The 26,499-nt window shown below is 48.3% G+C and overlaps 1 protein-coding gene across 1 annotated transcript in view; it reads left to right on the top strand.

Moving 5' to 3' along the window:
• The window catches only part of URB1 (URB1 ribosome biogenesis factor), an 83,739-nt gene that overhangs the window by 6,121 nt on the left and 51,119 nt on the right, over positions 1–26,499 (top strand). The window contains exons 5-16 of the mRNA XM_077293972.1: positions 242–338; positions 972–1,057; positions 3,345–3,470; positions 3,997–4,127; positions 10,747–10,942; positions 12,780–12,917; positions 16,648–16,821; positions 17,051–17,204; positions 19,650–19,766; positions 23,012–23,124; positions 23,387–23,497; positions 23,906–24,022. Of these exons, the coding sequence (XP_077150087.1) occupies positions 242–338; positions 972–1,057; positions 3,345–3,470; positions 3,997–4,127; positions 10,747–10,942; positions 12,780–12,917; positions 16,648–16,821; positions 17,051–17,204; positions 19,650–19,766; positions 23,012–23,124; positions 23,387–23,497; positions 23,906–24,022 (1,560 nt within the window). The remainder of the gene's footprint in view (positions 1–241; positions 339–971; positions 1,058–3,344; positions 3,471–3,996; positions 4,128–10,746; positions 10,943–12,779; positions 12,918–16,647; positions 16,822–17,050; positions 17,205–19,649; positions 19,767–23,011; positions 23,125–23,386; positions 23,498–23,905; positions 24,023–26,499) is intronic.

The raw sequence follows: 26,499 nt of genomic DNA, 5'->3' as shown, positions 1-26,499 counted from the left end.
AAGCCGCCTCTCTTCCTTACTATTTCTTTCTTATCCGGCAAGGAAGTGTTATGTAAGCGATGCAGCCAATCAGAGATCACCGATTGACTGCAGCGGTCAGATTCTGAGTCATAAGAAAGCTAAGATGTGACTTCACTACTGCAGCCAAACTGATGCTCCTGCCTGCAACAGTATGGAGAAGTCACGGAAGGAGTCTCCATCCATATTCATGTCTATGATATTATTTTTCCTTTCATCGCAGGGTAGACCCGATGTCCGAATGGCTTATATCCAGTTTGCACTTTCCTTCTTTATTTCTGGAGACAACAACACAATTGTGCAGGTTCTAGAGCTCAAAGGTTTGTAATTCTGGAGATAAATCTAGAAATGTCTGGGGCTGATTATACAGTAAATGTTGTTATAGTATAATAATCGTGTCATCATGCAACGTACTCTAATATCTAGTGCAGTACATAGCCGTGGCCTGCAGATGGCACTTTTGCGTTTATCCACTAGTCCTATGCAATACACATTAGCTATGTGCACACGTAGGAAAAGATGTGCAGAATTTTCTGCACAAAATTCGCATCTCCTGGCAGAATCCGCAGCTGCGGATTTTGTGCGGTTTTTAAGCGGAATTGATGCGGATTTTCTGCGGTTTTTGCCACTGCGGATTTTTAACATGGAGGGGTGCAGAAACGCTGCAGATCCGCACAAAAGTGACATGCACTTCTTTGAAATCCGCAGCAATTCCGCACTGATTTTTCTGCACCATTTGCACAGCTATTTTTTCATCCCATTGATTTACATTGTACTGTACATCACAGTGCGGATCTGCAGCGTTTCTGCAACGAAAAATCCACTGCGGATCCACAGCAAATCCGCATCGTATGCACATAGCCATAAAGTTGTGCGACTGCTCCCCAGGCGATAGATCTTATTATTTCTGCTTATTTTCTTACTATATATTATCATGTTGTTTAATTTTCTAGATTTTCTTGGTGAGATTTTCAGCACTGGCGTAAAGGAAGACAGAATGTCCACTATAAACCTGCTGCTTTCTTTGCTGCAAACCAAGGTGATGGCAATGTGCTGATCGTGGATTTAAAAGGGGTATCCAAAATTATTTAAAAAATGCAGAAAAAAGAACTTGCACATTACTTAGTAACTTGCCTACCTCTTCAGTGCTGCTGCTGTGGCACCCTGACACTCTATCATAGCTGTCTTGGAGTGCTGCTGTTCTGACTATCCTCAAGTTGTTTACTGCAGTCACTCGCTGACCTGAGCGGCAACCATTACTGCTGAAGCATAGTGATTGGCTGCAGCGGTCACTCGACTCATTACAACTAAAAATCTGTGAATGACCTACAAGAGCACTGGACTAGTGGGTGATTTACAAGGATTACTAGAAGTGCTTTTGATATTTTAATGTGTCCTCTGCTTCTGGTCATTTAAAAAAAAAAAGTTAGAAAATTAGGTGACTTATTTAAATAATGTGCCAAATTTATTATGAGCCGTCAATCAATAAATACATATTTGGCACCTTACATCCACAGCTATAGTCTTAATACATTTACTCCTAGAGATAGAATTTATCAAGACAATCATTGATGGACAGGAAATCGGATTGGAGGTATAACATGGTTGTCCCTTATACAGTTGTGGCCAAAAGTATTGACACCCCTGCAATTTTGTCAGGTAATTCTCAGTTTCTTCCTGAAAATGATTGCAAACACAAATTCTTTGTTATTATTATCTTCATTTAATTTGTCTTAAATGAAAAAACACAAAAAGAATTGTCCTAAAGCCAAATTGGATATAATTCCACACCAAACATAAAAAAGGAGGTGGACAAAAGTATTGGCACTGTTCGAAAAATCATGTGATGCTTCTCTAATTAGTGTAATTAACAGCACCTGTAACTTACCTGTGGCACCTAACAGGTGTTGGCAATAACTAAATCACACTTGCAGCCAGTTGACATGGATTAAAGTTGACTCATCCTCTGTCCTGTGTCCTTGTGTGTACCACATTGAGCAAGGAGAAAAGAAAGAAGACCAAAGAACTGTCTGAGGACTTGAGAAACCAAATTGTGAGGAAGCATGAGCAATCTCAAGGCTACAAGTCCATCTCCAAAGACCTGAATGTCCCTGTGTCTACCGTGCGCAGTGTCATCAAGAAGTTTAAAGCCCATGGCACTGTGGCTAACCTCCCTAGATGTGGATGGAAAAGAAAAATTGACAAGAGATTTCAACGCAAGATTGTGCGGATGTTGGATAAAGAACCTCGACTAACATCCAAACAAGTTCAAGCTGCTCTGCGGTCCGAGGGTACAACAGTGTCAACCCATACTATCCGTCGGCGTCTGAATGAGAAGGGACTGTATGGTAGGAAACCCAGGAAGACCCCACTTCTTACCCCGATACATAAAAAAGCCAGGCTGGAGTTTGCCAAAACTTACCTGAAAAAGCCTAAAACGTTTCGGAAGAATGTTCTCTGGTCAGATGAGACAAAAGTAGAGCTTTTGGGGCAAAGGCATCAACATAGAGTTTACAGGAGAAAAGAAAGAGGCATTCAAAGAAAAGAACACGGTCCCTACAGTCAAACATGGTGGAGGTTCCTTGATGTTTTGGGGTTGCTTTGCTGCCTCTGGCACTGGACTGCTTGACCGTGTGCATGGCATTATGAAGTCTGAAGACTGCCAACAAATTTTGCAGCATAATGTAGGGCCCAGTGTGAGAAAGCTGGGTCTCCTTCAGATGTAATGGGTCTTCCAGCCGGACAATGACCCAAAACACACTTCAAAAAGCACTAGAAAATGGTTTGAGAGAAAGCACTGGAGACTTCTAACGTGGCCAGCAATGAGTCCAGACCTGAATCCCATAGAACACCTGTGGAGAGATCTAAAAATGGCAGTTTGGAGAAGGCACCCTTCAAATATCAGGGACCTGGAGCAGTTTGCCAAAGAAGAATGGTCTAAAGTTCCAGCAGAGCATTGTAAGAAACTCATTGATGGTTACCGGAAGCGGTTGGTCGCAGTTATTTTGGCTAAAGGTTGTGCAACCAAGTATTAGGCTGAGGGTGCCAATACTTTTGTCTGGCCCATTTTTGGAGTTTTGTGTGAAATGATCAATGTTTTGCTTTTTGCTTCATTCTCTTTTGTGTTTTTTCATTTAAGACAAATTAAATGAAGATAATAATACCAAAGAATTTGTGTTTGCAATCATTTTCAGGAAGAAACTGAGTATTATCTGACAGAATTGCAGGGGTGTCAATACTTTTGGCCACAACTGTATGATGTGTGCCCATATAGCTATTATATGTTCTACTTTTATGTTTTGTTTTGTTTTTTTTACGTCCTTCAGGTTATTCACAATAAAGTGATCACAAAGACGCAGAAAGTTCACTTTTTCACACCGATCGTTTTGAATCACATCGCCTCTCTGTACCGCTGGAATGGGATTGTAGATGTGAGCACCAAGGACGTCCAGGTATTGTCCCTGCAGTAGATCGCCACTTTGGGTTGACGTAGAAAAAAATTTGAAATTACCGGATTTAAAATTTTCTACTATAATTTGGGTCCCATTTTGGCCCCCTCTGCTTTTAAAGGGAACCTGTCACCGTGAAAATGCAGACCAATCTGCAGGCAGCATGTTATAGAGCAGGGGGAGCTGAGCAGATTGATATATGATTTTGTAAGAAACTATTCAGCATAACTTGTGTTTGTAATCAACTAATCCTCTGCATTTTCTGGAGTTTGGGTCCAGTGGGCGGTCCTATCTGTGACTCGCAGCTTTCTCGATCACTGATAGCACCGCCCACTGGACCAAAAACCCCAGAAAGAGCAGAGGTATAAATGATCATAACAGGTTATATTGAATATCTTCTCACAAAACTATATATTGATCTACTCTGCTTTCCCTGCTGTATAGCATGCATGATTTTTAGCCGCAGATATATGCATTAAAAATCCCATTGAAAGTGAACAATCCTTTTTAATAATCACTTTTCGTTTAGGACATTAAAGATCCAAAAGAAGCCGGAAAACAAATGATCCGGGAGCTGGTCCACAACCTCCTCATGGATCTGTGCTGCTCCATGAAGCATGGTATTAACTTCTATGACCCAAGTCTGGGGACAGCAGCAAGGTGATTTTTTTTTTTGGGGGGGAGGGTGGGGGGTTGTATGACTCTCCAGCCAGTTGTGCTGTAATTAACATGGGGATACACACAGGGGAAGATTTAAATACATTTATGGAAAAATGCAGCCATTATGCATTGCAGTAATTTAGATAGTGTCCTTCATTTTGTCTGGTTTACTCTGTCGCCTCATTGGGGGACACAGGACCATGGGTGTTATGCTGCTGTCCACTAGGAGGCGACACTATGCATAATCTGAAAAAGATTAACTGTGGCTCCTCCTGTGCAGTATACACCCCTGGACGGCATCAGCCTTCCCCAGTTTTTGCTTAGTGTCGCATAGGAGGCACACCTAAGATTTTTTACTCCGTTTTTTCCGACGGATTACAGATGAAGAAAAGTGGGCCTCCTGTGAGACTCCCGGCATGGCTCCTTCCTCGGCCCCTATTATGGGGTGCCCGGTTGAAGTAGAGATGGCTATTCCCCATGCCGCACCTTCCCCAGTCCCTCGGGTGCTGGTTCGAAGTCGAGCCCCCCCCCCCCCCCCCTCCTTCCCCAATTCCTTTTGGTTTCTGGGTTGAGGTCAAGGCGAGGATAAAGGCCCCTGAAGGTGACAACAGCACCCTCCCTATCCCCCTCTGGGGGTATTAGGTTGAGACACCTCAGGTAGGGCCTGTACAGGCAGCATTCTACAGCTCCCAGCAATGGGCCAGCACACTGCGCCTGCATCCAGGGACCCCAGCCCAGCTGCGGGCTCCTGTCGGGGCCGGGGGGAGTGCAGGCAGGCATGGCACACACACAGGGCTCCCTGCGCCCCTGTCTCTGCGGCAGCACCAGCTCTATACTGCCTCAGGGGGACCCCAGCCGGGCTCCCCTTTCCGCTTATAGCACCACCGCTATCCTGCCTGTATAAATCCAGGGGGGTCCGGTTCAGATCCGACACCCCCCCCGGACTTCCGCGCCGGCCTGGAGCCTTTCTGGGCATCAGGCATCTAACTTAGGCCCTGGCTTCGGCCTAGCTGAAGCCGCCGCCTCCTCTCCGCCCCCCGGATGACAAATATGACACTCTACAGTGTCATAGAGGGGGTGGATCGAGGCAGAAAGGCCGCGTTTTTACACAGCTTTGCCACCTTTTTTCTCAGCTCTCCGCCCCCCGCGGCCATTTCTACTGCAGCAAGGATTAACCCTGCATCTCCCGGTCAGCAGGACCAGGCCAGCCAGTCTCCGGGGGGCACAGGACTGTGGATCTTTGGCGCTGGACCTAGGGGCAAACTGGTGGGGTAAGATCACAGCTGGGTTGTTTTACTCGGCTGTGAATCCATATTCCCTATAAGGCTCCCCTATAGGGTCCTCTGCATAGCTACCCCTGTAAGGTCCTCTGCAAGCTCTTCTGCACTCTGTGCACTATGCCGGGCTCAAGGTCCAGGAGAACCAGGCAGGACTGCCATTATGCATTCTGCACAGCCTGCAGGACTGCTCTCCCCAGTGGCAGCACGTACGCACTGCCATAACTGTATCCAGACTACTGCGTCAGAGTCCCAAGAAGCCCCTGCCAATGCCTCGGTGTCCAATGCCACACCAGAATGGGTCACTCAGAGGTCGCAATCTATTACGCAGTCTATAGATAACAAACCACCACATTGCTTCAGGCTCTGCAGTCATGCCTCGGCTATGACCGTTACCCAGCAAAGGGAGAGCTTGACTCAGGAACAAGATGACCCTGGCACATCCACGTCTAGGTCAGGACGCAAGCGGACCCATAGGTCAAGTCCATCTGCGTCATCCCATAGCACACGGTCATCCCCTTCTAGGGAGAGACACCGTAGTTCCAGGTCATCTAGACCATCCCCTTCTAGGGGCAGACAATGCAGATCTCCCCTGACCAGAGAAGGCCTCCTCCCCAGCTCACCCAGCAGGGAACGCCTCAGTGATACACAGGATTCGGAAGGCATCTGTGACTCCGATTCAGACAGGGAAACGGAGGGGTCCCTGATCCCAATCCCTCCTAGCAATGCAGCGCTAGTCGAGGACATAATTTCATCCATCCATCGGGTGCTGGACATTTCTAATCTGCCACCAGAGGCCCCAGAACACAAGATCTCCTTTGAAGGACTTCTGAAGCCGCCTAAGGTTTTCTCTAACCACCCAGAGTTTAAAGCGATCCTTAAAAAGCAGCTCTCACAGCCTGAGAAAAAATTCGCTAATCGCAAATATCTGGAGGCAAACTACCTTTTCCCACAGAAGGACACAAAGGAATGAACAGATCCACACGAATTGGACCCCCCCAGTCTCTAGACTAGCAGCACAGACCCTCTTTTCACTGCCAGATAGCTCAACCCTCAGGGACGCAGCAGACCGGCAGGTAGAACGCATGGTCGTTCAATTTTTCGAGGCAGCAGGGGCCTCCCTGGCTCCCGTGTTCGCTTCAGGTTGGGCTGCCAAGGCCATCCTGGCTTGAGCCAAAAATTTACAAGCTGGCCTCCAAGCATCTGCTCCTGAGCTGTCGGACCATGTGGTTCAAATAGCAGTTGTAACAGATTACATGCTTCATGCAGCTCTGGATTCAGCAAGGGGCGTAGCGGGGATAGCATCAAACGCCATCACGATTCGGCGTATCATCTGGCTGCGGAATGGAAAGCGGACGCAGCCTCAAAGAAGTCCCTCACGCACCTCCCGTATCTCAGTGGGTGACTTTTTCGGTGAAGAGTTGGACACATTGATATCCAAAGCCACCGGGGGTAAGAGTACCTCTCTCCCTCAACTGAAACCTATACGCACTTACAAGAAGTGTAACAAACCCGATTCCGATCCTTTCGGAATTCCTCGGGCTGGTCCGTCTCGCGTCCAGCACGTAACCGTTCCCCACACAGGGACAACTCACGGTCGACGCAAAGGTTGGACAAGACCTGGCAGTTATAAAAGCAGGCCAGTCAAAGCCCAAAGGAGGAAAACCTCAGACTTTTTTCCTCCTCATGACTCACGGACCCCGGAAGACATCCCAGCCGTAGGCGACTTTGCTCTTTTCAGCAAGTCTGGATGCCTACTACAGAAGATAGGTTGGTCAGGGAACTAGTGTCTTCCGGATACAAGATAGAGCTCAACTTCCAACTCACCGAACCGATTCTTCCTCTCTGCTCCCCCAAAACCGCCAGCCAAGGCTCGTGCCTTCCACCAAGCGGTTTCCTCGCTTCTTCAAGCAGAAGTCATAGTACCGGTTCCCGCAGCCAGGTGCTTCCGAAGGTTCTACTCCAATCTATTTGTAGTCCCCAAGAAAGGAGGCAGAGTATGACCCATACTGGACCTAAAACAATTCAACAAATACGTACGGGTTCGTCACTTCCGCTGGAGTCCCTTCGGTCCATCATTGCGTCCATGGAGAAGGGAGAATATCTCGCCTTCATAGATATACAAGACACATACCTGCATATACCGATTGCATCTGCTCATCAGAGTTTTTTTCTCAGGTTCGTAATCGACCAGGACCACTACCAGTTTGTGTCTCTCCCGTTTGGACTCGCCATGGCTCCCAGAGTGTTTACCAAGGTCATGGCAGCCACCATGGACGTCCTGCACTCCAGAGGCATAGTAGTCGTTCCATACCTGGACGATCTACTCATCAAGGCTCCCACCTTCAAGGACTGCGAGCTCAGCATCTCAATCACAACCGATACTCTCAGTCGCATGGGCTGGTTAGTCAACCTACAAAGGTCATCACCAACCCTGAGTCAGTCTCTGACCTTCCTGGGAATGCTATACAACACCTCCAGGGGTCTAGTGCCCTTTCCCAGGGACAAGGCACTGGCTCTCCGCCTAGGAGTTGGCATCCTCCTCCGCAAACCCCCTCGATCTCTCCGGGTTTGCCATGAGAGTCCTCGGCAGGATGGGAGCAGCAATAGAAGCGGTCCCATTTGCCCCAGTGTCACCTCAGGCCTCTCCATCTAGCCATTCTCAAGTCCTGGGACAGAAATACTTTTTTCTCTCGACAGGGAATTCCAGCTAATATCGTCAACCAGGAGGTCCCTGCACTGGTTGCTCAAGCCAACCTCGCTAGCACAGGGGAAATCCTTTCTCACAGGTCAGTGGAAGGTTCTGACCACTGATGCAAGCCTGACGGGTTGGGGTGCAGTGCACCTACACCACAGGGCAAGTGGTCCCCAGTGGAAGCGACCATGCCCATCAACATCCTGGAAACTCATGCCATCCTCCTGGCATTGAGGGCCTTCCATCACTTACTGGCAGCCTCTCACATCAGAATACAATCGGACAATGCCACGACTGTGGCATATGGGAATCACCAAGGGGAGACCCGCAGTACCCAGGCGATGCGAGAAGTGTCACATATCCTCCACTGGGTGGAGGACACAGGCTCGGTTCTCTCTGCGGTCCACATTCCTGGTTGGGACAACTGGGAAGCAGACTTCCTCAGACGACAAGGAATAGATTCGGGAGAGTGGTCTCTCCATCCCGAAATTTCTCGCCAGATCTGCCATCGCTGGGGGACCCCAGATGTGGACCTAATGGCATCCCACTTCAATGCCAAGGTCTCCCAACTTCATGGCCAGAACACACGATCCGCGGTCGCTTGGAGCAGACGCTCTGGTTCAGGACTGGACCCAGTTGCAGCTTCTGTACATTTTTTCACCTCTCCCCCTGATATCCAGAGTGGTGAGGAAGATCAAGCAAGATGGAGTTCCAACCATCTTAATCGCGCCGGTCTGGCCCAGACGTACATGGTACGCCGACGTCGAACAACTTTCAGCAGATGCCCTCTGGCGCCTCCCCGACCCCCCGGATCTTCTATCACCAGAACTCAGGGGCTCTCAATTTGACGGTGTGGCCCTTGAAACCTGGGTTCTAACCCAGGCAGGGCTCTCGACGGACGTCATTAGGATCATGATCAGGGCACGGAAGCCAGCCTCTGCCAAGATCTATGACCGTACCTGGAAAGTTCTCTTTACCTGGTGCGAATATTGCGGCCAGACCTCATTCCCTTCTTCCCTCCCCGAACTACCTGTTTTTTTTTCTCCAATCGAGTCTGGAGGCCAGGCTGCCCCTGGGCTTGCCTAAGAGCCAGGTGTCAGCCCTCTCAGTGCTTTTTTTTCAAAGGCGCATTGCTATCAAGCCGCGAGTAAGGACTTTTCTTCAGGGGGTTTCCCGATTGGTTGCCCCCTACAGACGACCACTAGAAACGTGGGACCTCAACCTTGTCCTGACAGCATTGCAGGAACCACCCTTCGAACCCCTTAAGGAGGTCCCGCTCTGCCTTCTCTCCCAGAAGGTGGTTTTCCTGGTGGCAATCACCTCGCTACGCAGGGTGTCTGAACTGACAGCACTCTCCTGCAGACGGACCTTCCTGGTTTTTCACCAGGATAAGGTAGTTCTCCGTACGGTCCCATTCTTCCTTCCGAAGGTTGTGTCCAACTTCCACCTCAATGAGGAAACTTTTCTGCCTTCCCTTTGTCCGGTCCCGGTTCATAGAGTGGAGAAGGCTCTGCATGTGCTTGACCTTGTCAGGGCATTGCGTATATATGTGTCTAGGACTGCGTCCTTCCGGAGGTCTGATCCCTTTTCCTTCTTCCGGAAGGCGGTCGCAAGGGTCTGCCAGCTTCCCAAGCTACCCTTGCCAGGAAGATCACATCCACCATACAATAGGCCTTAAGAATTCTCTTCCAGCCGGTATTACGGCACACTCTACACGGGTGGTAGGGGCCTCCTGGGCCATTCGGCACCAGGCTTCGGCACAAAAAGTGTGTAAGGCGGCCACTTGGACTAACCTACACACGTTTACTAAACACTACAAGGTTCATACCCAGTCCTCAGCGGACGCGAGCCTGGGTAGATGTGTTCCGCATGCGGCGGTGCCCCAAGTATAGGGGCCTGTCTGCACAATATTCGTCCATTGCTTCCCACCCAGGGACTGCTTTGGGATGTCCCATGGTCCTGTGTCCCTAAAAGAGGCGACAGAGTAAAGGAGATTTTTGTGTACTCACCGTAAAATCTTTCTCTTAGCCTCTAATTGGGGGACACAGCTCCCACCCTGTTGCCCTTTTCGGGCCGTTGTTACTGTTGAGTTCTCATATTGTTCTTTGAGCTCGTACATAGTGGCCTTCTTATAGGCATGTCTATGTTATTCATGTTACATTCCTCCTACTGCTTTTGCACAAAACTGGAGAAGGCCGACGCCGTCCACTGGTGTATACTGGAGAGGAGGAGCCACGCTTAATCTTTTTCAGATTATGCATAGTGTCGCCTCCTAGTGGACAGCAGCATAACACCCATGGTCCTGTGTCCCCCTATTAGAGGCTAAGAGAAAGAGATTTTACGGTGAGTATACAAAAATCTCCTTTTCCTACATTATTTTTCTATTTTGTGTCTCTAAACCATTTGTTTTGCTAAAGAGGTTTCGTTAAAAAATGTTGCACCCTTTAACTTTTATAGCCTTAATGTATCCGAGGACTTAGCAGATTGCAGAGCAAGTTAAAAAAATAATTAAAAAATACTGCAGGTTCTCCTTAAATTTTTTAAGAAAGTTTTTACAAATATATTTAATATTTTAAAATAAAAATAGATATTATAAAATTAAATAAAATAATATTTTATATGTGCTGGTATTATGTTTTATGACTAGGGCTGGTAATCTGGTCCTTCTTCGTTTTCTTGTTGGACTGAAGACAGCAACTGAAGATGAATTAGTGGGCGCCCTGGTGGTAAATGTACTGAAAGTTTGTCCGGATTTGCTTGGTCGCTACTTTAAGGAAATTCAGTACTCCTTTACTCCTCGGGTCAAGTCAACTTGGCTGGATAATATACGACTGCTTAGAAAGGTCAGAACCAGATGTCGTCCTCTACATCCCCTCATTCTCTGTGGATAGTATGATGGGAATTATTAAAACAGCATTTTTCGCTGTATTTTGTGGCCATTTTGTTGGCTTTTTTCACTAACACATGTTACTTTAACGCCTTTTTGACATCTGGCGTACAAGTATGGCGCATGTCAGGTGGAGGTTTCTGGAGCAAGTCCAGGAGCTGTGCCCTCACCATCCACCGAATCTGCCTTTAACAGCAAAGCTCTGACCTCTGCTGTCAAACACATTTAATGGCGTTGTTCATCTGCCACAAGGCAGGCGGCCCACTTCGGGCGTTTATCGGCCCATGGACAACCTGATCAGCATGGCATCTGGTGGCCTCCTGAACAACCCCCATGGCTGCCATGTTTGGACTCCTGCAAAGCCCAGCCATCCAAACATTTAAAGGGGTATTCCCATGACCAAGATCTTATCCCAGTATGTAGTAGGTGTAATAATATATTATCAATTGCCTCCAATTAGAAATGTAGTATAGTTCTTCAGATAGCCTATGTCGTGGACACCATTTTCAGAATATTGCAGAAGCTTAGGTATCCCTGGTTACGACCACTCGTGCAGTGACAGTCAGCTGTTGGTGGTCGTAACCATGGATACCCAAGCTACTGCAATGCCCTACAGTGGGTAAGCGACACAGCGAATCAGAAGAACTATACTTCTGTTCTAATTGGAGGTGTTTGCTAATATTATTATTATGCTACCTACTACATATTGGGGATAGGATATCAGAGATGAGCATACCCTTTTTAAAGATGATCAAAACATCTCCAGTTCCCCAATTTGGCATCAATAGAAATTATAAGCTCGCTACTCAGAAACAAACTCTCACAGAGGTGTATTGGTGGAAAAATATAGTTACAGGCCTCATAAAATGATGAGTTATCGTGAAGTCTGGTGCTTTTAATTAAACCAGCTTGGCAGCATCCTTTACTGTAGGAACTTTATTAGGGACTTAAGTCTTATTTAGCAAAATCGCCATCCTGTGGCTGCCCATTGTTTTCTTAAATCAAAAGCGCAGCCATGTAATGGTGATGGGTTCTCTAATAATAATAATAAGGGCTTCACTTATCAAGATTACATGAAACTGCCTTCTTTGCCCATAGCAACCAATCAGAGCTCAGCTTTCAGCATTCCACTGCAGTATTTGAAATGAAACCTGAGCTCTGATTGGTTGCTATGGGCAACTAAAGACAGTTTTGATAAAGGAGGCCTAGTCTGTGACGAAGGCCTAACTCCATACAATCTAGTATAAAGGACTGATTCTGTCAGTTTGTTATACACATTTGTCTCTAGCTACTACTGGGTGACATTCTTATAAGGGTCTGTAATAAAAAATAAAACACACATTGGTTAAAATAATACATTTATTTCTATAGTGGCAACATAATTCGCATCACTTTGCAAATGGGAGAGGACATGTATGTAAGACATTACAGAGCAACACATAGTTACTCAACAAGAAGAGTGAAGGCGCTGCGCACAAGAGCTGACAATCTATAAGGGTTATCACTCGGCTTTACCTGAAAGATACCTAAGGGCCGCCTATCATATGGCATGTGTTGGTCTTCAGCAGATGAACCCTGGTATTGTGTTCACAATCGGGCAGAAATTGGCTTGTGTTTTCAGATGCAGCATTTAGTTCCTTCAAAGTTAGCATTGTTATACTACGGACCCAACACTGCTTCATGGCTTCTAAAGAGAATTCACAAGCCAGATCTTAAGAAAATGCTAAATAGATCGTTTACCGGCCTGACTAACATGACTTGTAGTTTACTGATGGTCACACTTGTCTTTTCAGATTTATGAGGCCCAGCCTCCAGTATCAGTGGCTTTCAAGACCGCAGAGTTTGTCCCGCTCCCCCGTCTGATAAATATGGTGATGATAACGACTGTGGCTCCTGTTTGTAACAAGACAATGTTCACTCAAGGGTTAAATGTGAGTTCATTACATGGTATTGATGTAGTTGCTAGCTGGGCTATTCTTCCAAGGATATGGACACCTTTGGGGGCGGTGTGTATGTGTAGATATATATATATATATATATATATATATATATATATATATATATATATCTAATATTTTTTTTTTCTTGCTTAAATGCATAGTCTTGCACACTCATGCCTGCAGAACCAGATTAAATGACTTTGCCCTGTTAGGATACTCCGATGTCAGTGCCAGGAACTGATCACGTGACCATAAGTATGTGATTTGCATACATGTGGTCACGTGCAGACTAGACGTGCACTCTTACTCAATGCAAGTGTATTGAGCAAGGCCGGACATGTCTAGTCGGATTGTGGCCAGTAAGCATATCATACTGGCGCTGGCACTGAAGAATCCACAGAACGCGCAGAACTTGCACTTTGAGGATTCACAAGTCTGCAGTCACATAGTGACTGACTGCAGACTTGTTGTTTTTAAACCTTGACAACCCTTCTAACTAAAAATCTGTTTGTGAGCATGTTCCCATAAGAAGATTATTTGTTTTCTGTATTTTACCAATCTGATTGTAGCTGATTAGTGACCACAAAAGACATCAAAGGAGAGCTGAATGTTCATGTGACAAATCTGCTAAAAAAAAAAGACAGAAGAGTGACTAACTCACCTTAAAAATGAGCATACTGACTGATTCCCAGTTAGCTCACTCTGCAGCAGGCAACAATCAGCTCAGCACAGAGTCTTCAGAAGGCAAACTGTGGAAACTTTTTTTTAAATCGCAAAATTTATTTGTAGCCCAATGTAGTAGACTGTCAGTGTCGGCGTACCCGCCCGAAAGTTATGTATGTTTGACGCACGTTCGCTCTGTCGGCACCATTGTGGTCTATGGTCCTGTCAGTGCATAGGTAGGCTCGAATCCTGTTTTGCATGGGGTTCAGACACAATCCCCAACTGGACCTGAACCCATTGTGAGAGCCCCCTAAAATACATGCAAAAATCTAATAGCTGGGTGTCCTGGTCTGTTCTTTCATACTAAGTGTCTTTTGGTGTTTAAAACCTCTTTAATAATTTGATTTCCTTGATTTGTGAGATCACATTCAGATTTTCTGTCTGAATATCACCAATCCTGACCCAGGGGAACTTGGAGCCGGTCTCGAGTGTGAAGACCCTGCAAATTTGGTGGCATAATGCCAGCATATACCATCACTGTCGCATCTGTGAGCTTATGGCTAAGTTAGTTGTGCAACGCAAAAAAGAAAAAAAAAAGACGACTTTTCTAAGAATATCTGTCACAATGTCTCCTGGTCTTAGCCTGGGGAAAAAAAAAAAGCAAACTGATCTGTGAACCGCCACATAGATTATAAGTGGTGTTCAATTGGTGAGGAACACAAAACATGGATGTGAAAAATTGATGTCTGAAATCATGTAAATTCTAAGCTATGACGAAAGATGGACACGCGTGCATTACTAGGCTCGGCTACATTCCTACCAGGTCAGGGTTTGCTTGGCTGTGAGACTGCTTTATCTAATATATAATTGCCTAGAATACTACTTCCTGCAATTTGTGCCAACTTCCGTGGCTTTGTCCGGAGCTATTGTCCGGAGCTATTGTCCGGAGCTATTGTCCGGAGCTATTGTCCGGAGCTAATGTCCGGAGCTAATGTCCGGAGATAATGTCCGGAGCTAAGTGACGTCACCAGTGTCCTACACCCAGGCAGAGCACAGGGGCCCCAGACAGCATATGGGGCCCCAGGCAGAGCACAGTGGCCCCAGGCAGAGCACAGGGGCCCCAGGCAGCATATGGGGCCCCAGGCAGAGCACAGTGGCCCCAGGCAGAGCACAGGGGCCCCAGGCAGCATATGGGGCCCCAGGCAGAGCACAGTGGTCCCAGGCAGAGCACAGGGGCCCCAGGCAGCACATGGGGCCCCAGGCAGAGCACAGGGGCCCCAAGCAGAGCACAGGGGCCCCAGGCAGCATATGGGGCCCCAGGCAGAGCACAGGGGCCCCAGGCAGCATATGGGGCCCCAGGCAGAGCACAGGGGCCCCAGGCAGAACATGGGGCCCCAGGCAGAGCACAGGGGCCCCAGGCAGCATATGGGGCCCCAGGCAGAGCACAGGGGCCCCAGGCAGCATATGGGGCCCCAGGCAGAGCACAGGGGCCCCAGGCAGCATATGGGGCCCCAGGCAGAGCACAGGGGCCCCAGGCAGAGCACAGGGGCCCCAGGCAGAGCACAGGGGCCCCAGGCAGCATATGGGGCCCCAGGCAGAGCACAGGGGCCTTAGGCAGCATATGGGGCCCCAGGCAGAGCACAGTGGCCCCAGGCAGAGCACAGTGGCCCCAGGCAGAGCACAGGGGCCCCAGGCAGAACATGGGGCCCCAGGCAGAGCACTGGGGCCCCAGGCAGAGCACAGGGGACCCAGGCAGCATATGGGGCCCCAGGCAGAGCACAGGGGCCCCAGGCAGCATATGGGGCCCCAGGCAGAGCACAGTGGCCCCAGGCAGAGCACAGGGGCCCCAGGCAGCATATGGGGCCCCAGGCAGAGCACAGTGGTCCCAGGCAGAGCACAGTGGTCCCAGGCAGAGCACATGGGCCCCAGGCAGCTTATGGGGCCCCAGGCAGAGCACAGTGGCCCCAGGCAGAACATGGGGCCCCAGGCAGAGCACAGTAGCCCCAGGCAGAGCACAGGGGCCCCAGGCAGCATATGGGGCCCCAGGCAGAGCACAGTGGCCCCAGGCAGAGCACACACCAAATCGGAGGCCGAGGGGCCCCGCCAACCAAATCGGAGGCCGAGGGGCCCCGCCAACCAAATCGTAGGCCGAGGAGCCCCGCCCACCAAATCGAAGGCCGAGCGGCCCCGCCCACCAAAGCGGAGGCCGAGGGGCCTGGCCCCGCCCACCATATCGGAGGCCGAGGGGCCCCGCCCACCATATCGGAGGCCGAGGGGCCCCGCCAACCAAATCAGAGGCCGAGGGGCTTCGCCAACCAAATCGGAGGCCGAGGAGCCCCGCCCACCAAATCGAAGGCCGAGCGGCCCCGCCCACCATATCGGAGGCCGAGGGGCCTGGCCCCGCCCACCAAATCGGAGGCCGAGGGGCCCCGCCCACCAAATCGGAGGCCGAGGGGCCCCGCCCACCAAATCGGAGGCCGAGGGGCCCCGCCCACCAAATCGGAGGCCGAGGGGCCCCGCCCACCAAATCGGAGGCCGAGGGGCCCCGCCCACCAAATCGGAGGCCGAGGGGCCCCGCCCACCAAATCGGAGGCCGAGGGGCCCCGCCCACCAAATCGGAGGCCGAGCACAGGGGCCCCAGGCAGCATATGGGGCCCCAGGCAGAGCACAGGGGCCCCAGGCAGCATATGGAGCCCCAGGCAGAGCACAGGGGCCCCAGACAGCATATGGGGCCCCAGGCAGAGCACACACCAAATCGGAGGCCGAGGGGCCCCGCCAACCAAATCGGAGGCCGAGGGGCCCCGCCAACCAAATCGAAGGCCGAGGGGCCCCGCCAACCAAATCGAAGGCCGAGCGGCCCCGCCCACCAAAGCGGAGGCAGAGGGACCCCGCCCACCAAATTATTCTTACATTTGAATAAATAAAGTATATATGGATTCTAGACTCCCGATTCTTTAGAATCGGGCTGCCGTCTAGTTTTTCTATAATTTTGTAATATTAATTGTATGTCAATTGTTCATTATTACAACATAATAATCTTTTATAATGATCGTCTTAGGTGCCAAACAAAATAGTGAAACACACCGTCCTGTCGCTCATGTCCTCCCTCCTGAAAAGGGCAGAGGAGAACATCAATCATTGCCTTAAAGAAGACGTCTGGCAGAAGTCTGACATCTACACTCCCGCGACCATGGCTGATTTTGCCCAGAAATATAGGGAAGCTCTGGGCAAGGTGAGGATGGCACCGCTATGTATACATAATACGTGAATGGAAAAAAAAAAAAAGTTTCCTCCCTTAAAGGAAAATTTTCTTCCATAGTAATTGATAACATATCACTCTCGGGACTTCATGATATGTAGAATGTGCTTCTCCTACAACCATGCCACCGGCCGGGCAGGGAGCTGCACCGCCGCCCCGTTGTGAAGAGTCGTGTACTGATGTGTTCTGCTCTTCCTTTTAGCTTTTGCCCGATGTGAACACCGTCGTATCCACCTGGCAATCCCTCCTAAAGCAAGAAGAGACTGCTGAAAAGGGAGAAGATGTTAAAGCTCTCGAAGTAAAACACGTGACCGCCGTAACTAACGAATTTCCAGAATTGGCAGCGGAGAAGAATAGTAAGTAAATCTTGGAAAAAAAAAAAAAATCACAAAGACACAAATGTGAAAAGATTAGTCATAGTGACAACCAGTCTGGCTGTTTTTATAGTTGCCAGTAGGGTTATCCTCTAGCCTTCCATATTATTTAGCTATTTTTGCAGTGCTACATCCAGGGATTCTCTAGTCGCACACATCGGTGACGTATCGTTGAAGGTTTGGTAGTTGAATACTATAGACTCTGCTCATTTCCAGGATGAAATGAAAGGGAAACTAAGAAAACACACTGCCACTTTGCCTGCTGTCAGCTCCGCTCACTGTCCTGGTGGCTGCATAGACTCCACTAGCTATAAAGGGTGACTGGAGATAAAGTAGCACAGTGCTTTCTTGGTGCCACCGCCCCTTTATTTGGGGTCTCACCGGTCAGACCCTGCGATTATCTGACATTGTTGGAAGAGGTTACTTTATTACCGATATTAGTGGAATAATACTACCGTAATTCTTTTAACTGAGCAGATTTATCATTCAGGCATCAAGGAAAGCTGGGTGACAGCGACGGCTTGCTGTGTAATGGTGGCCCTATTGATTGTAATGCAGTGCGAGAATAACACTATGAAATTCCTGAATAGTTAATAACTTGACCGATGAGGACGATGCAACCTTTGCTACAACTCCTCACCATTTTCAAGATCTATAAATGCTGTTGTTGAATGGGAAAGGTCGAGCGCCTCCGTGTTCTCTATGAGAGAGCGGCTGTTTGGCATTTCTGGCTGCGGCTTGTAACAGGGAGAACAAAAGGATCAGCAGTCTAAAATCGGACATTCCAATCATTTGTAGACATTAGATTGTCAGCCGCACCCGTTATTATCAGCTAGTTTGGCCCACAATAGTCTAATGTGTAAGAGGAGTTTAAAGAGGCTGTGCACTACCATAGTCTTGATTACTTATCCTTAGAATACGTCCTCAATGTCTGTTCAGTCGGGGTCCGGCACCCCCACCAATCAGCTGTCATCGGTGGCGGCCTTCGGCTGGAAATAATCAATTGCGGGGCTGACTGGCTTCTGGTACTAGAGGGTACTACATATCCACCTCCTATTGACTTGAATAGGACCCGGATGTGTGCTACCCTGCTGCAGCCACTACCAAAACGAAGTGAGTGCTTCCGGCCATCACCGACACGGATGACCGCTGATTGGCGGGGGTGCCGGGTGTCAGACCCTGACTGATCAGGCATTGATGACCTATCCTAACGACGAACCATCAATGCTAAAGTAGTGGACAACCGGTTTAAATGACAATTGTGTCCTGTCTAGTTAATCCACAGTGAGCCAACAATAGCAAAATCTTATTTAGGCCCACAATTCTTCACATACCTGACCTTCTTACTTGTGTCTAACCAGCTTTGACTCCAGCATTATATACAGCAGGTGAAATAAGTATTGAACACATGACCAATTTTTAAGTAAATATATTTCTAAAGGTGCTATTGTCACAAAATTCTCACTAGATGCCGGTTACAACCCATCCAATCCACTCAGGTAAAGAAATCAAACCATAGATGTCCATAGATTAAGTAATAATGAGAAATGACCTGGAAAAAATATTGAACACACTTGCTGAAACGTAAAGGGGTTGTCCACTACTAGGACAACCCCTTCTCATACCCCACTCTTGGCGCCAATAAAGCAATAAGGCCTATACTCTCCTCCCGTGGCGGCACCGTTCCTGCCGTATCGGTACTCGCAGTCCCGGAGCTCTCGTGCCGTTGTATGACACGTGATCCCGGTGCCCAGTCAGTACAGGCGTCACTGTCCCGCCTTCAGACAAATTGAACAGGAAGAGAAAGTCAGAGATCAGCTGTAGCCCGGTCTTCCTCATCATGTTCAATTTGTCCAAAGGCGGGACAGTGACGCCAGTACAGACTGGGCAGCAGGATCACGCGTCATACAACGGCACGGGTGGAGAGCGAATGCTGACACCTCAGGAATGACGCCCTCGTGGGTAGTATAGACATTTTTTTTTATTTATCTGGGGCAAGCGTGGGGAATGAGAAAGAGTTGTCCAAGTAGTGGACAACTTCTTTAATACTTCGTACAAAAGCCTTTGCTGGTGATGACCGGGAGCCGGCACTCCACAAGTGAGCATTTTCCATGCATATGGCCACATTCTGACTAGACATGTCCGGCCTCTCTGAATACACGTGAATTGAGTGAGAGGGCACAGCTAGTCTGCATGTGACCTCATGTTTGCAAATCGCATATTTGCGGTCACTCACTTGCCCTTATCTGATGCCGCCACCGAAGATGCGTCACAGCGTGCTGAGTACAAGTACCCTAAGGCTGGACGACCCCTTTAAGCTTAATATAATTCTGTCATGTCCTATTATATGCCTGTTTTTAACCACTAGTATGCCGTTTCCCATAAATTGAAGAACCTAAAACCTCTCGCCATTCTGTCCTTTCTCAGCTGACTTTCAGAGCACCCTGGTGAAGGCCTCTCTCCTGCAGGTCCTGTGCTTGTACCAGAGGGTGGTGCCCCATTTGGTGTCGCAGAGTAACTTTGATTTTAGTAAACTGCTCCGAGGTAAGTAAAGTGCCCTACACCCATCAGGTAACCGCTCTTTTCCTCCCGCCCTGGCCGCATCGCATGGTCTCTGTGACCTACTTTCAAGATTTCTATTGTTAATATAACAAAAAATCTATTCTCTTTTGAAGCTGATTTTGGAGACATTTTGGGCTCACTGGTGGGCGTTAATTGAATTTCTCCCTTCCTGCTTGGAATCCTTTTCTTCCTGGGAGAACAGCGCGGTCCTTCCTGTTTCTAGGTTACCTGCCAGTCTGATTGAGATCTTTAATCGTTGCCCTCGCACTCTATTTATATCCTGTTTGTGACTAATTAAACATCTCAGATCGAAGTTATAAATTTAGGCGTTATGTAATAGAGCCAGAAAAGCAGGAGAATGGCGATTACTCTTTTAGGCCAAGTTTACGCAACTTTTAATGAATGGTGGATATCTAAATGGGACAAAGTCTACTTTAAAGGGCATGTAGGCATACAGCTCTAATATGTACAAATCTACTATATAATTGTCTAAGGGTCACTTCCGTCTGTCTGTCACGGATATTCATTTGTGGCAGCCTCTGTCTGTCATGGAATCCAAGTCGCTGATTGGTCTCGGCAGCTGCCTGTCATGGCTGCCGCGACCAATCAGCGACGGCCACAGTCCGATTAGTCCCTCCCCTACTCCCCAGCAATCACTGCCCGGCGCCCGCTCCATAATCCCCTTCCCCTCCAGTCACCGCTCACACAGGGTTAATGGCAGCGGTAATGGGCCGCGGTGTAACGCACTCGATTACCGCTGCTATTAACCCTGTGTGTCCCCAACTATTTACTATTGACGCTACCTATGCAGAATCAATAGTAAAAATATGTCATGTTAAAAATAATAATATTAAAAAAAAACCTGCTATTCTCACCATCCGCCGCCTTTCGCGCTCCTAGCGTTGCTATGGTAACTTCTCCATGCAAGCGGCAGCTTCCGGTCCCAGGATGGTATGCCAGAAGGACCTTCCATGACGTCATGGTCATGTGACCGCGACGTGATCACAGGCCCTGCGAGAAGGACCTTCCATGACGTCGCTGTCACATGACCGTGACGTCATGGAAGGTCCTTCTCGCAGGGCCTGTGATCACGTCGCGGTCACATGACCATGACGTCATGGAAGGTCCTTCTGGCATACCATCCTGGGACCAGAAGCTGCCGCCTGCACCGCGCACAGTGCCAGGACTTCAACGGGCCTACGGAGGGTGAGTATATGTTTTTTTTATTTTAACTCTGTATACTAAGTGGCTCTGTGCTGTGTACTACGTCGCTGTGCAATATACTACGTGACTGGGCAATATACTACGTGTCTGGGCAATATACTACGTGACTGGGCAATATACTACGTGACTGGGCAATATACTACGTGACTGGGCAATATACTACGTAGCTGGGCAGTATACTATGTGGCTGCGCAATATACTACGTGGCTGGGCAATATACTACGTGGCTGGGCAATATACTACGTGACTGGGCAATATACTATGTGGCTGGGCAATATACTATGTGGCTGGGCAATATACTACGTGGCTGGGCAATATACTACGTGGCTGGGCAATATACTACGTCGCTGTGCAATATACTAAGTGGACATACATATTCTAGAATACTTGATGCGTTAGAATCGGGCCACCATCTAGTCTACTATATAATTGTCTAAGGGTCACTTCCGTCTTTCTGTCTGTCTGTCCGTCCTTCTGTCTGTCACGGATATTCATTGGTCGTGGCCTCTGTCTGTCATGGAATCCAAGTCGCTGATTGGTCGTGGCAAAACGCCCACGACCATGACCATTGCCACGACCAATCAGCGACGCACACAGTCCAGAAGAAAATGGCCGCTCCTTACTCCCCGCACTCACTGCCCGGCGCCCGCATACACCCCTCCAGGTCACCGCTCACACAGGGTTAATGCCGGCGGTAACGGACCGCGTTATGCTGCGGGTAACGCACTCTGTTACCGCTGCTATTAACCCTGTGTGACCAAGTTTTTTACTATTCACGCAGCCTATGCAGCGTCAATAGTAAAAACATCTAATGTTAAAAATAATAAAAAAAATAAAAAATGATTATATACTCACCTACACCACCTTTCCCGCTCCTCGCGATGCAAGAGGATGGTCTGGCAGAAGGACCTGCCGTGACGTCACGGTCATGTGACCGCAACATCATCACACCCTGGGACCGGAAGCTGCCGCCTGCACCCCACACAGGCTACAGAGCTACATCGCGCCTGTGGAAGGTGAGTATATGTTTATTTTTTATTTTTTTAACCTGTGTCATACGTGGCTGGGCAATATACTACATGGGCTGTGCAATATACTACGTGGCTCTGTGCTGTATACTACGTCACTGGGCAATATACTACATGGCTGGGCAATATACTACGTGGCTGGGCAATATACTATGTGGCTCTGTGCTGTATACTACGTCACTGGGAAATATACTACGTGGCTGGGCAATATACTACGTGGCTGGGCAATATACTATGTGGCTCTGTGCTGTATACTACGTGGCTGGGCAATATACTATGTGGCTCTGTGCTGTATACTACGTCACTGGGCAATATACTATGTGGCTGGGCAATATACTACGTGGCTGGGCAATATACTACGTGGCTGGGCAATATACTACGTAACTGGGCAATATACTATGTGGGCTGTGCAATATACTACGTGGATATACATATTCTAGAATACCCGATGCGTTAGAATCGGGCCACCATCTAGTGAGGGGATAATTGAGCAGTATTTGTAGCCTCAGCCTGCACTCTTGTATCACTAATCTCACTGCCAATAAAATAGCAAAAACCGCAGCACCAGACTATACTCGCATTGTATTTGTAGTCTGTTACTATGGTGACACATAGGTCTGCATCACAGCTGTGTACAGAAAGCAATGTTGCTTCATTTTTAGTTTTTATTGCCCTGGGTGAACGTATAAAAGTTGCAAAGCTCTGTGGACCTTTGTAAGTTTTTTTTAAAGCTGTGTTTTATTGATAAACAGCTTACTAATATATAGTATAGTAATCTTTTCCTTGGATAAATGGCTGTTCTGTGTCTGCCACAGACTTCAGTAGTGAGCAGCCATGCATACCGGGGCCATAAGTCTTCCACGTATAAAATATTGACCGTATATTCCAGTGTTCTCCAACATGTGGGTCTCTCCAAATTATTGCAAAACTACAATTCCCAGCATTCCCTGACAACCATTTTGTCTTCTACCCTAGGAATTGTGGATGAGAGAGGGATCCGTACAGAGGTGCCTCCTGTGCTCCAGCATCAGATCCTTCAGGTGGCGCTAGAGCTTCCAGCCACCAAGTTTTCTTGGTTCAAAATTCAGGTTTGTCATAGTAGAGGAGTTTAACTTTTTGTATTGAAGAACTGAAATTTTACCTCTTGATGATATTCAAATATTTTGTGAGAAGCACTTGTGTGAATATGTGTGTGTGTGTATGTGTGTATATATATATATATATATATATATATATATATATATATATATATATATATATATATTTATATTTTATTATAACGTGTGTAATTTTTTTCTAATTATGCAGTGTTTTCAAACCTTTTAATATATTTTTTTTTTTTACTCGCAGGATGCAGCGGATATTGGAGGGGAAAAGACTGTATTTTATCTGCTCTTGAAAATGTTTGTGACATGTAACACAGCGCAACTCAAGTCCTCGACCCGAATGTTAGTTATTAAGGTGGGTTAGGACTAACTTTATAATTCACAGCATTGTTTTTGATCCTTGAGAACGTAGGACTGCGCCTTCTTAGCAGGATCAGGTACCATCCATCTATTAATGTTTTTTTTTTGGAAGCTGAAAAACCGTGAGTGAAGACGTGTCATGGTGTTGTTCTCTTATGTCAGCCACTTTTTCGTGGTGGTTGTGGGTCCCGTTTGTCACTTTAATATTGGCTGCATGTCCTAGTAACATTCCACCAGTGTTTATGATGAAACAGCTTCTTTATTTGTAATTTTACCTTGCTGGAAAGATTTGATTCCATTGTGTAAAATTCGCTGATATAGCAATAACATATGGCTAATTTGGGCATAAATTGGATATAAATGTATAATTCCTGTTAACCAGTTATTTCCATGTGACTCCTAGATCCTGCGTGATAGCGGTGTGTTTGAGCATACCTGGACTGAGCTGGAGATGTGGCTGAGGAGACTTGATAAAGTACAGGAGAGCTCGCAGGAGGTGGTCATCCACTTTTTAGAACAGGTAAGACAAAGCCAACATTAATATTCAACCATTAATATTCACTGGCGCTGATCAATTCTGATCCTGGTTTACAGCCTCTATTACTGTAGATTTTATTGCCATGTTGAATCTACAGTTTTGGAAGCTGCTGAGGTTATTAGCACTTGTCATGTATAAATCTATTGTAGGAGACTGTTTCTTCCCCAGAGTACTGTGCTGACGGTACTATTCCATTAATTCCTATATACACCTTTTCCATAGAATCTTTGCAAAGTTTTAGGGAGTGTCTGGGACTTTTTACATTGATGACTGACTTTTTTTTTGTTGCTACCTCCAAAGCTGGCAGAAGGGAGGGAGAGAGCAGAACCTGCTGCTGTCACCAAAGCTCAGAAGGGAGGCAGAGAGCAGATTCTACTACTACCTCTAATGCTGACAGCAGGATCTGTTCTCTCCCTCTCTTCTATCTCCAAAGCTAAGGGTACCGTTACACAAAACGATTTACCAACGATCACGACCAGCGATTTGACCTGGCCGTGATCGTTGGTAAGTCGTTGCGTGGTCGCTGGAGAGCTGTCACACAGACAGCTCTCCAGCAACCAACGATGCCGAAGTCCCCGGGTAACCAGGGTAAACATCGGGTTACTAAGCGCAGGGCCGCGCTTAGTAACCCGATGTTTACCCTGGTTACCAGCGTAAACGTAAAATAAAAAAAACACCTACTCACATTCTGGTGCCTGCGTCCGCTTCCCTGCACTCCTCCTGCATCCTGTGTAAGCGCCGGCCAAAGCAGAGCGGTGACGTCACCGCTGTGCTCTGCTTTCACTTTACGGCCGGCGCTCACAGTCAGTGCAGGGAAGCAGACGGCCAGGGACCTGACGGACACCGGAATGTAAGTATGTACTGTTTGTTTCTCCTTCGCCTCATTGGAGGACACAGACCATGGGTGTATGCTGCTGCCACTAGGAGGCTGACACTAAGTGAAAACAAAGAAAGTTAGCTCCTCCCCTGCAGTATACACCCCTCTGCTGGCTCACAGCTAACCAGTTCTTGCTTAGTGTCCGTAGGAGGCACACGGACTGGTCTGCTATTCAGACCCAAAGAACTCTTCTTACTTTTACCTTTTACAACGGACGAAGGGGGCGACGGATTCTTTCATGTTCCGATCTCCCCCGAACCAACAACAGGCGAGCACGGGAGTTTCATCTCTCCGTATCCTCTCCTGCGACGTGGGAAGCCACTGCCTGAGCTGATTCTAGGGGCGACGGGCCCCTTCAAGGGCACCGATCTCCCCCCTCCCTTATCAGACGAGCACTGGAGAAGCACCTTCAGTATCCTCTTCTGCAGCCAGGCCTTATTGCCGGACATCAGCCCTGCCCACCAGGTTTTACCCTCGGCTGTACAGAGGCACCTTCCAGCGTGGCGTCCGAGCAGCCCCCACTGCACCACCACTATTAAGAACGGATGGTACAAGGAGGCGGACGGTTCCTCTCCTCCTCCCTGCGAAAGGGACGATGGATTGAGGTCTTCTCTATCCCTGCACCGTCCAAACAGCAGCGACAGCAAAGTTTTCCTAATGATCTGCTGAACAGAGCTGCATACTCTGCCTTGCGGCAGATTCCTAGGTAAGTGCTGGGTTTTGTGCGGCTGGAGGGCTCTGCGTAACCGGCGGTTCTTTCGCCCTCCTTCCCTTTTTTTCCCAAGCGGCGGGTTTTTTACCCGTCTTTCTCACTCGGCGCTGGCCGGCACCAAAAATTTAACCCCCGGCTTCAGCTGCGTGTAGGCCGCAACCCGGAGTCTCCGCCCATGCTAGGCCGCTCGTTTAGGCTCCGCCTCCCTATTCAGGCGCTTCTCGCTCAGGACGAGAACACCACATATCCTCGGCGGCCATGTTCATCTCCCTGCCGCTTCCGGACACGAGCTGTGTACATCCGGAAGCGGCTGCGGCATCAGTCCCGGCGCTGCTTTCAGCGCTGGAGAATCTAATCCAACGCTGACGGGGGATTCAGGAACCAGGTAGGGAGACGCCGCTCCGACCCCCTGCTCTCCTTTCCCCAACAACCCCTCCGACAGCAGAGGTGGATAATGTAAAAAAAAAAAAAAAAAAAAAAAAAAATTCAACCATTATACAGGCCATAAACGCAGAAGTATTCCCTGGATCGACATTCGGGATTCTTACCCTCACATGCCTATTTTTTCCCCTCTACAATAATCTGTTCGCCTTTCCATTCGCGAACAGCATTTTCAAGTCACAACCTTGCCCTTCAGCCTAGCTATCGCACCAGACTGGTCGCATGGATCATAGCGGTTGTCATGTGCTTCTTGCGCCCTAGAAGCATGGTCGTCCTTCCCTATTTGGTCGACTTTCTAGCCGCTCTTCCAGGACTGCGCTGAGTCGTCTATATCACTTGCAGTACCTTCTCACTTGGGCTAGCAGCTAAACTTGGACAAGTTTTTTCCTCATTCCCAGCCCAGCAGATTCTTTTTGAGGATGATCCTGC

The sequence above is a fragment of the Ranitomeya variabilis genome, chromosome 3, assembly GCF_051348905.1.
Source record: "Ranitomeya variabilis isolate aRanVar5 chromosome 3, aRanVar5.hap1, whole genome shotgun sequence".
Taxonomy (NCBI): domain Eukaryota; kingdom Metazoa; phylum Chordata; class Amphibia; order Anura; family Dendrobatidae; genus Ranitomeya; species Ranitomeya variabilis.
This window is presented reverse-complemented; position numbering and strand designations above follow the sequence as displayed.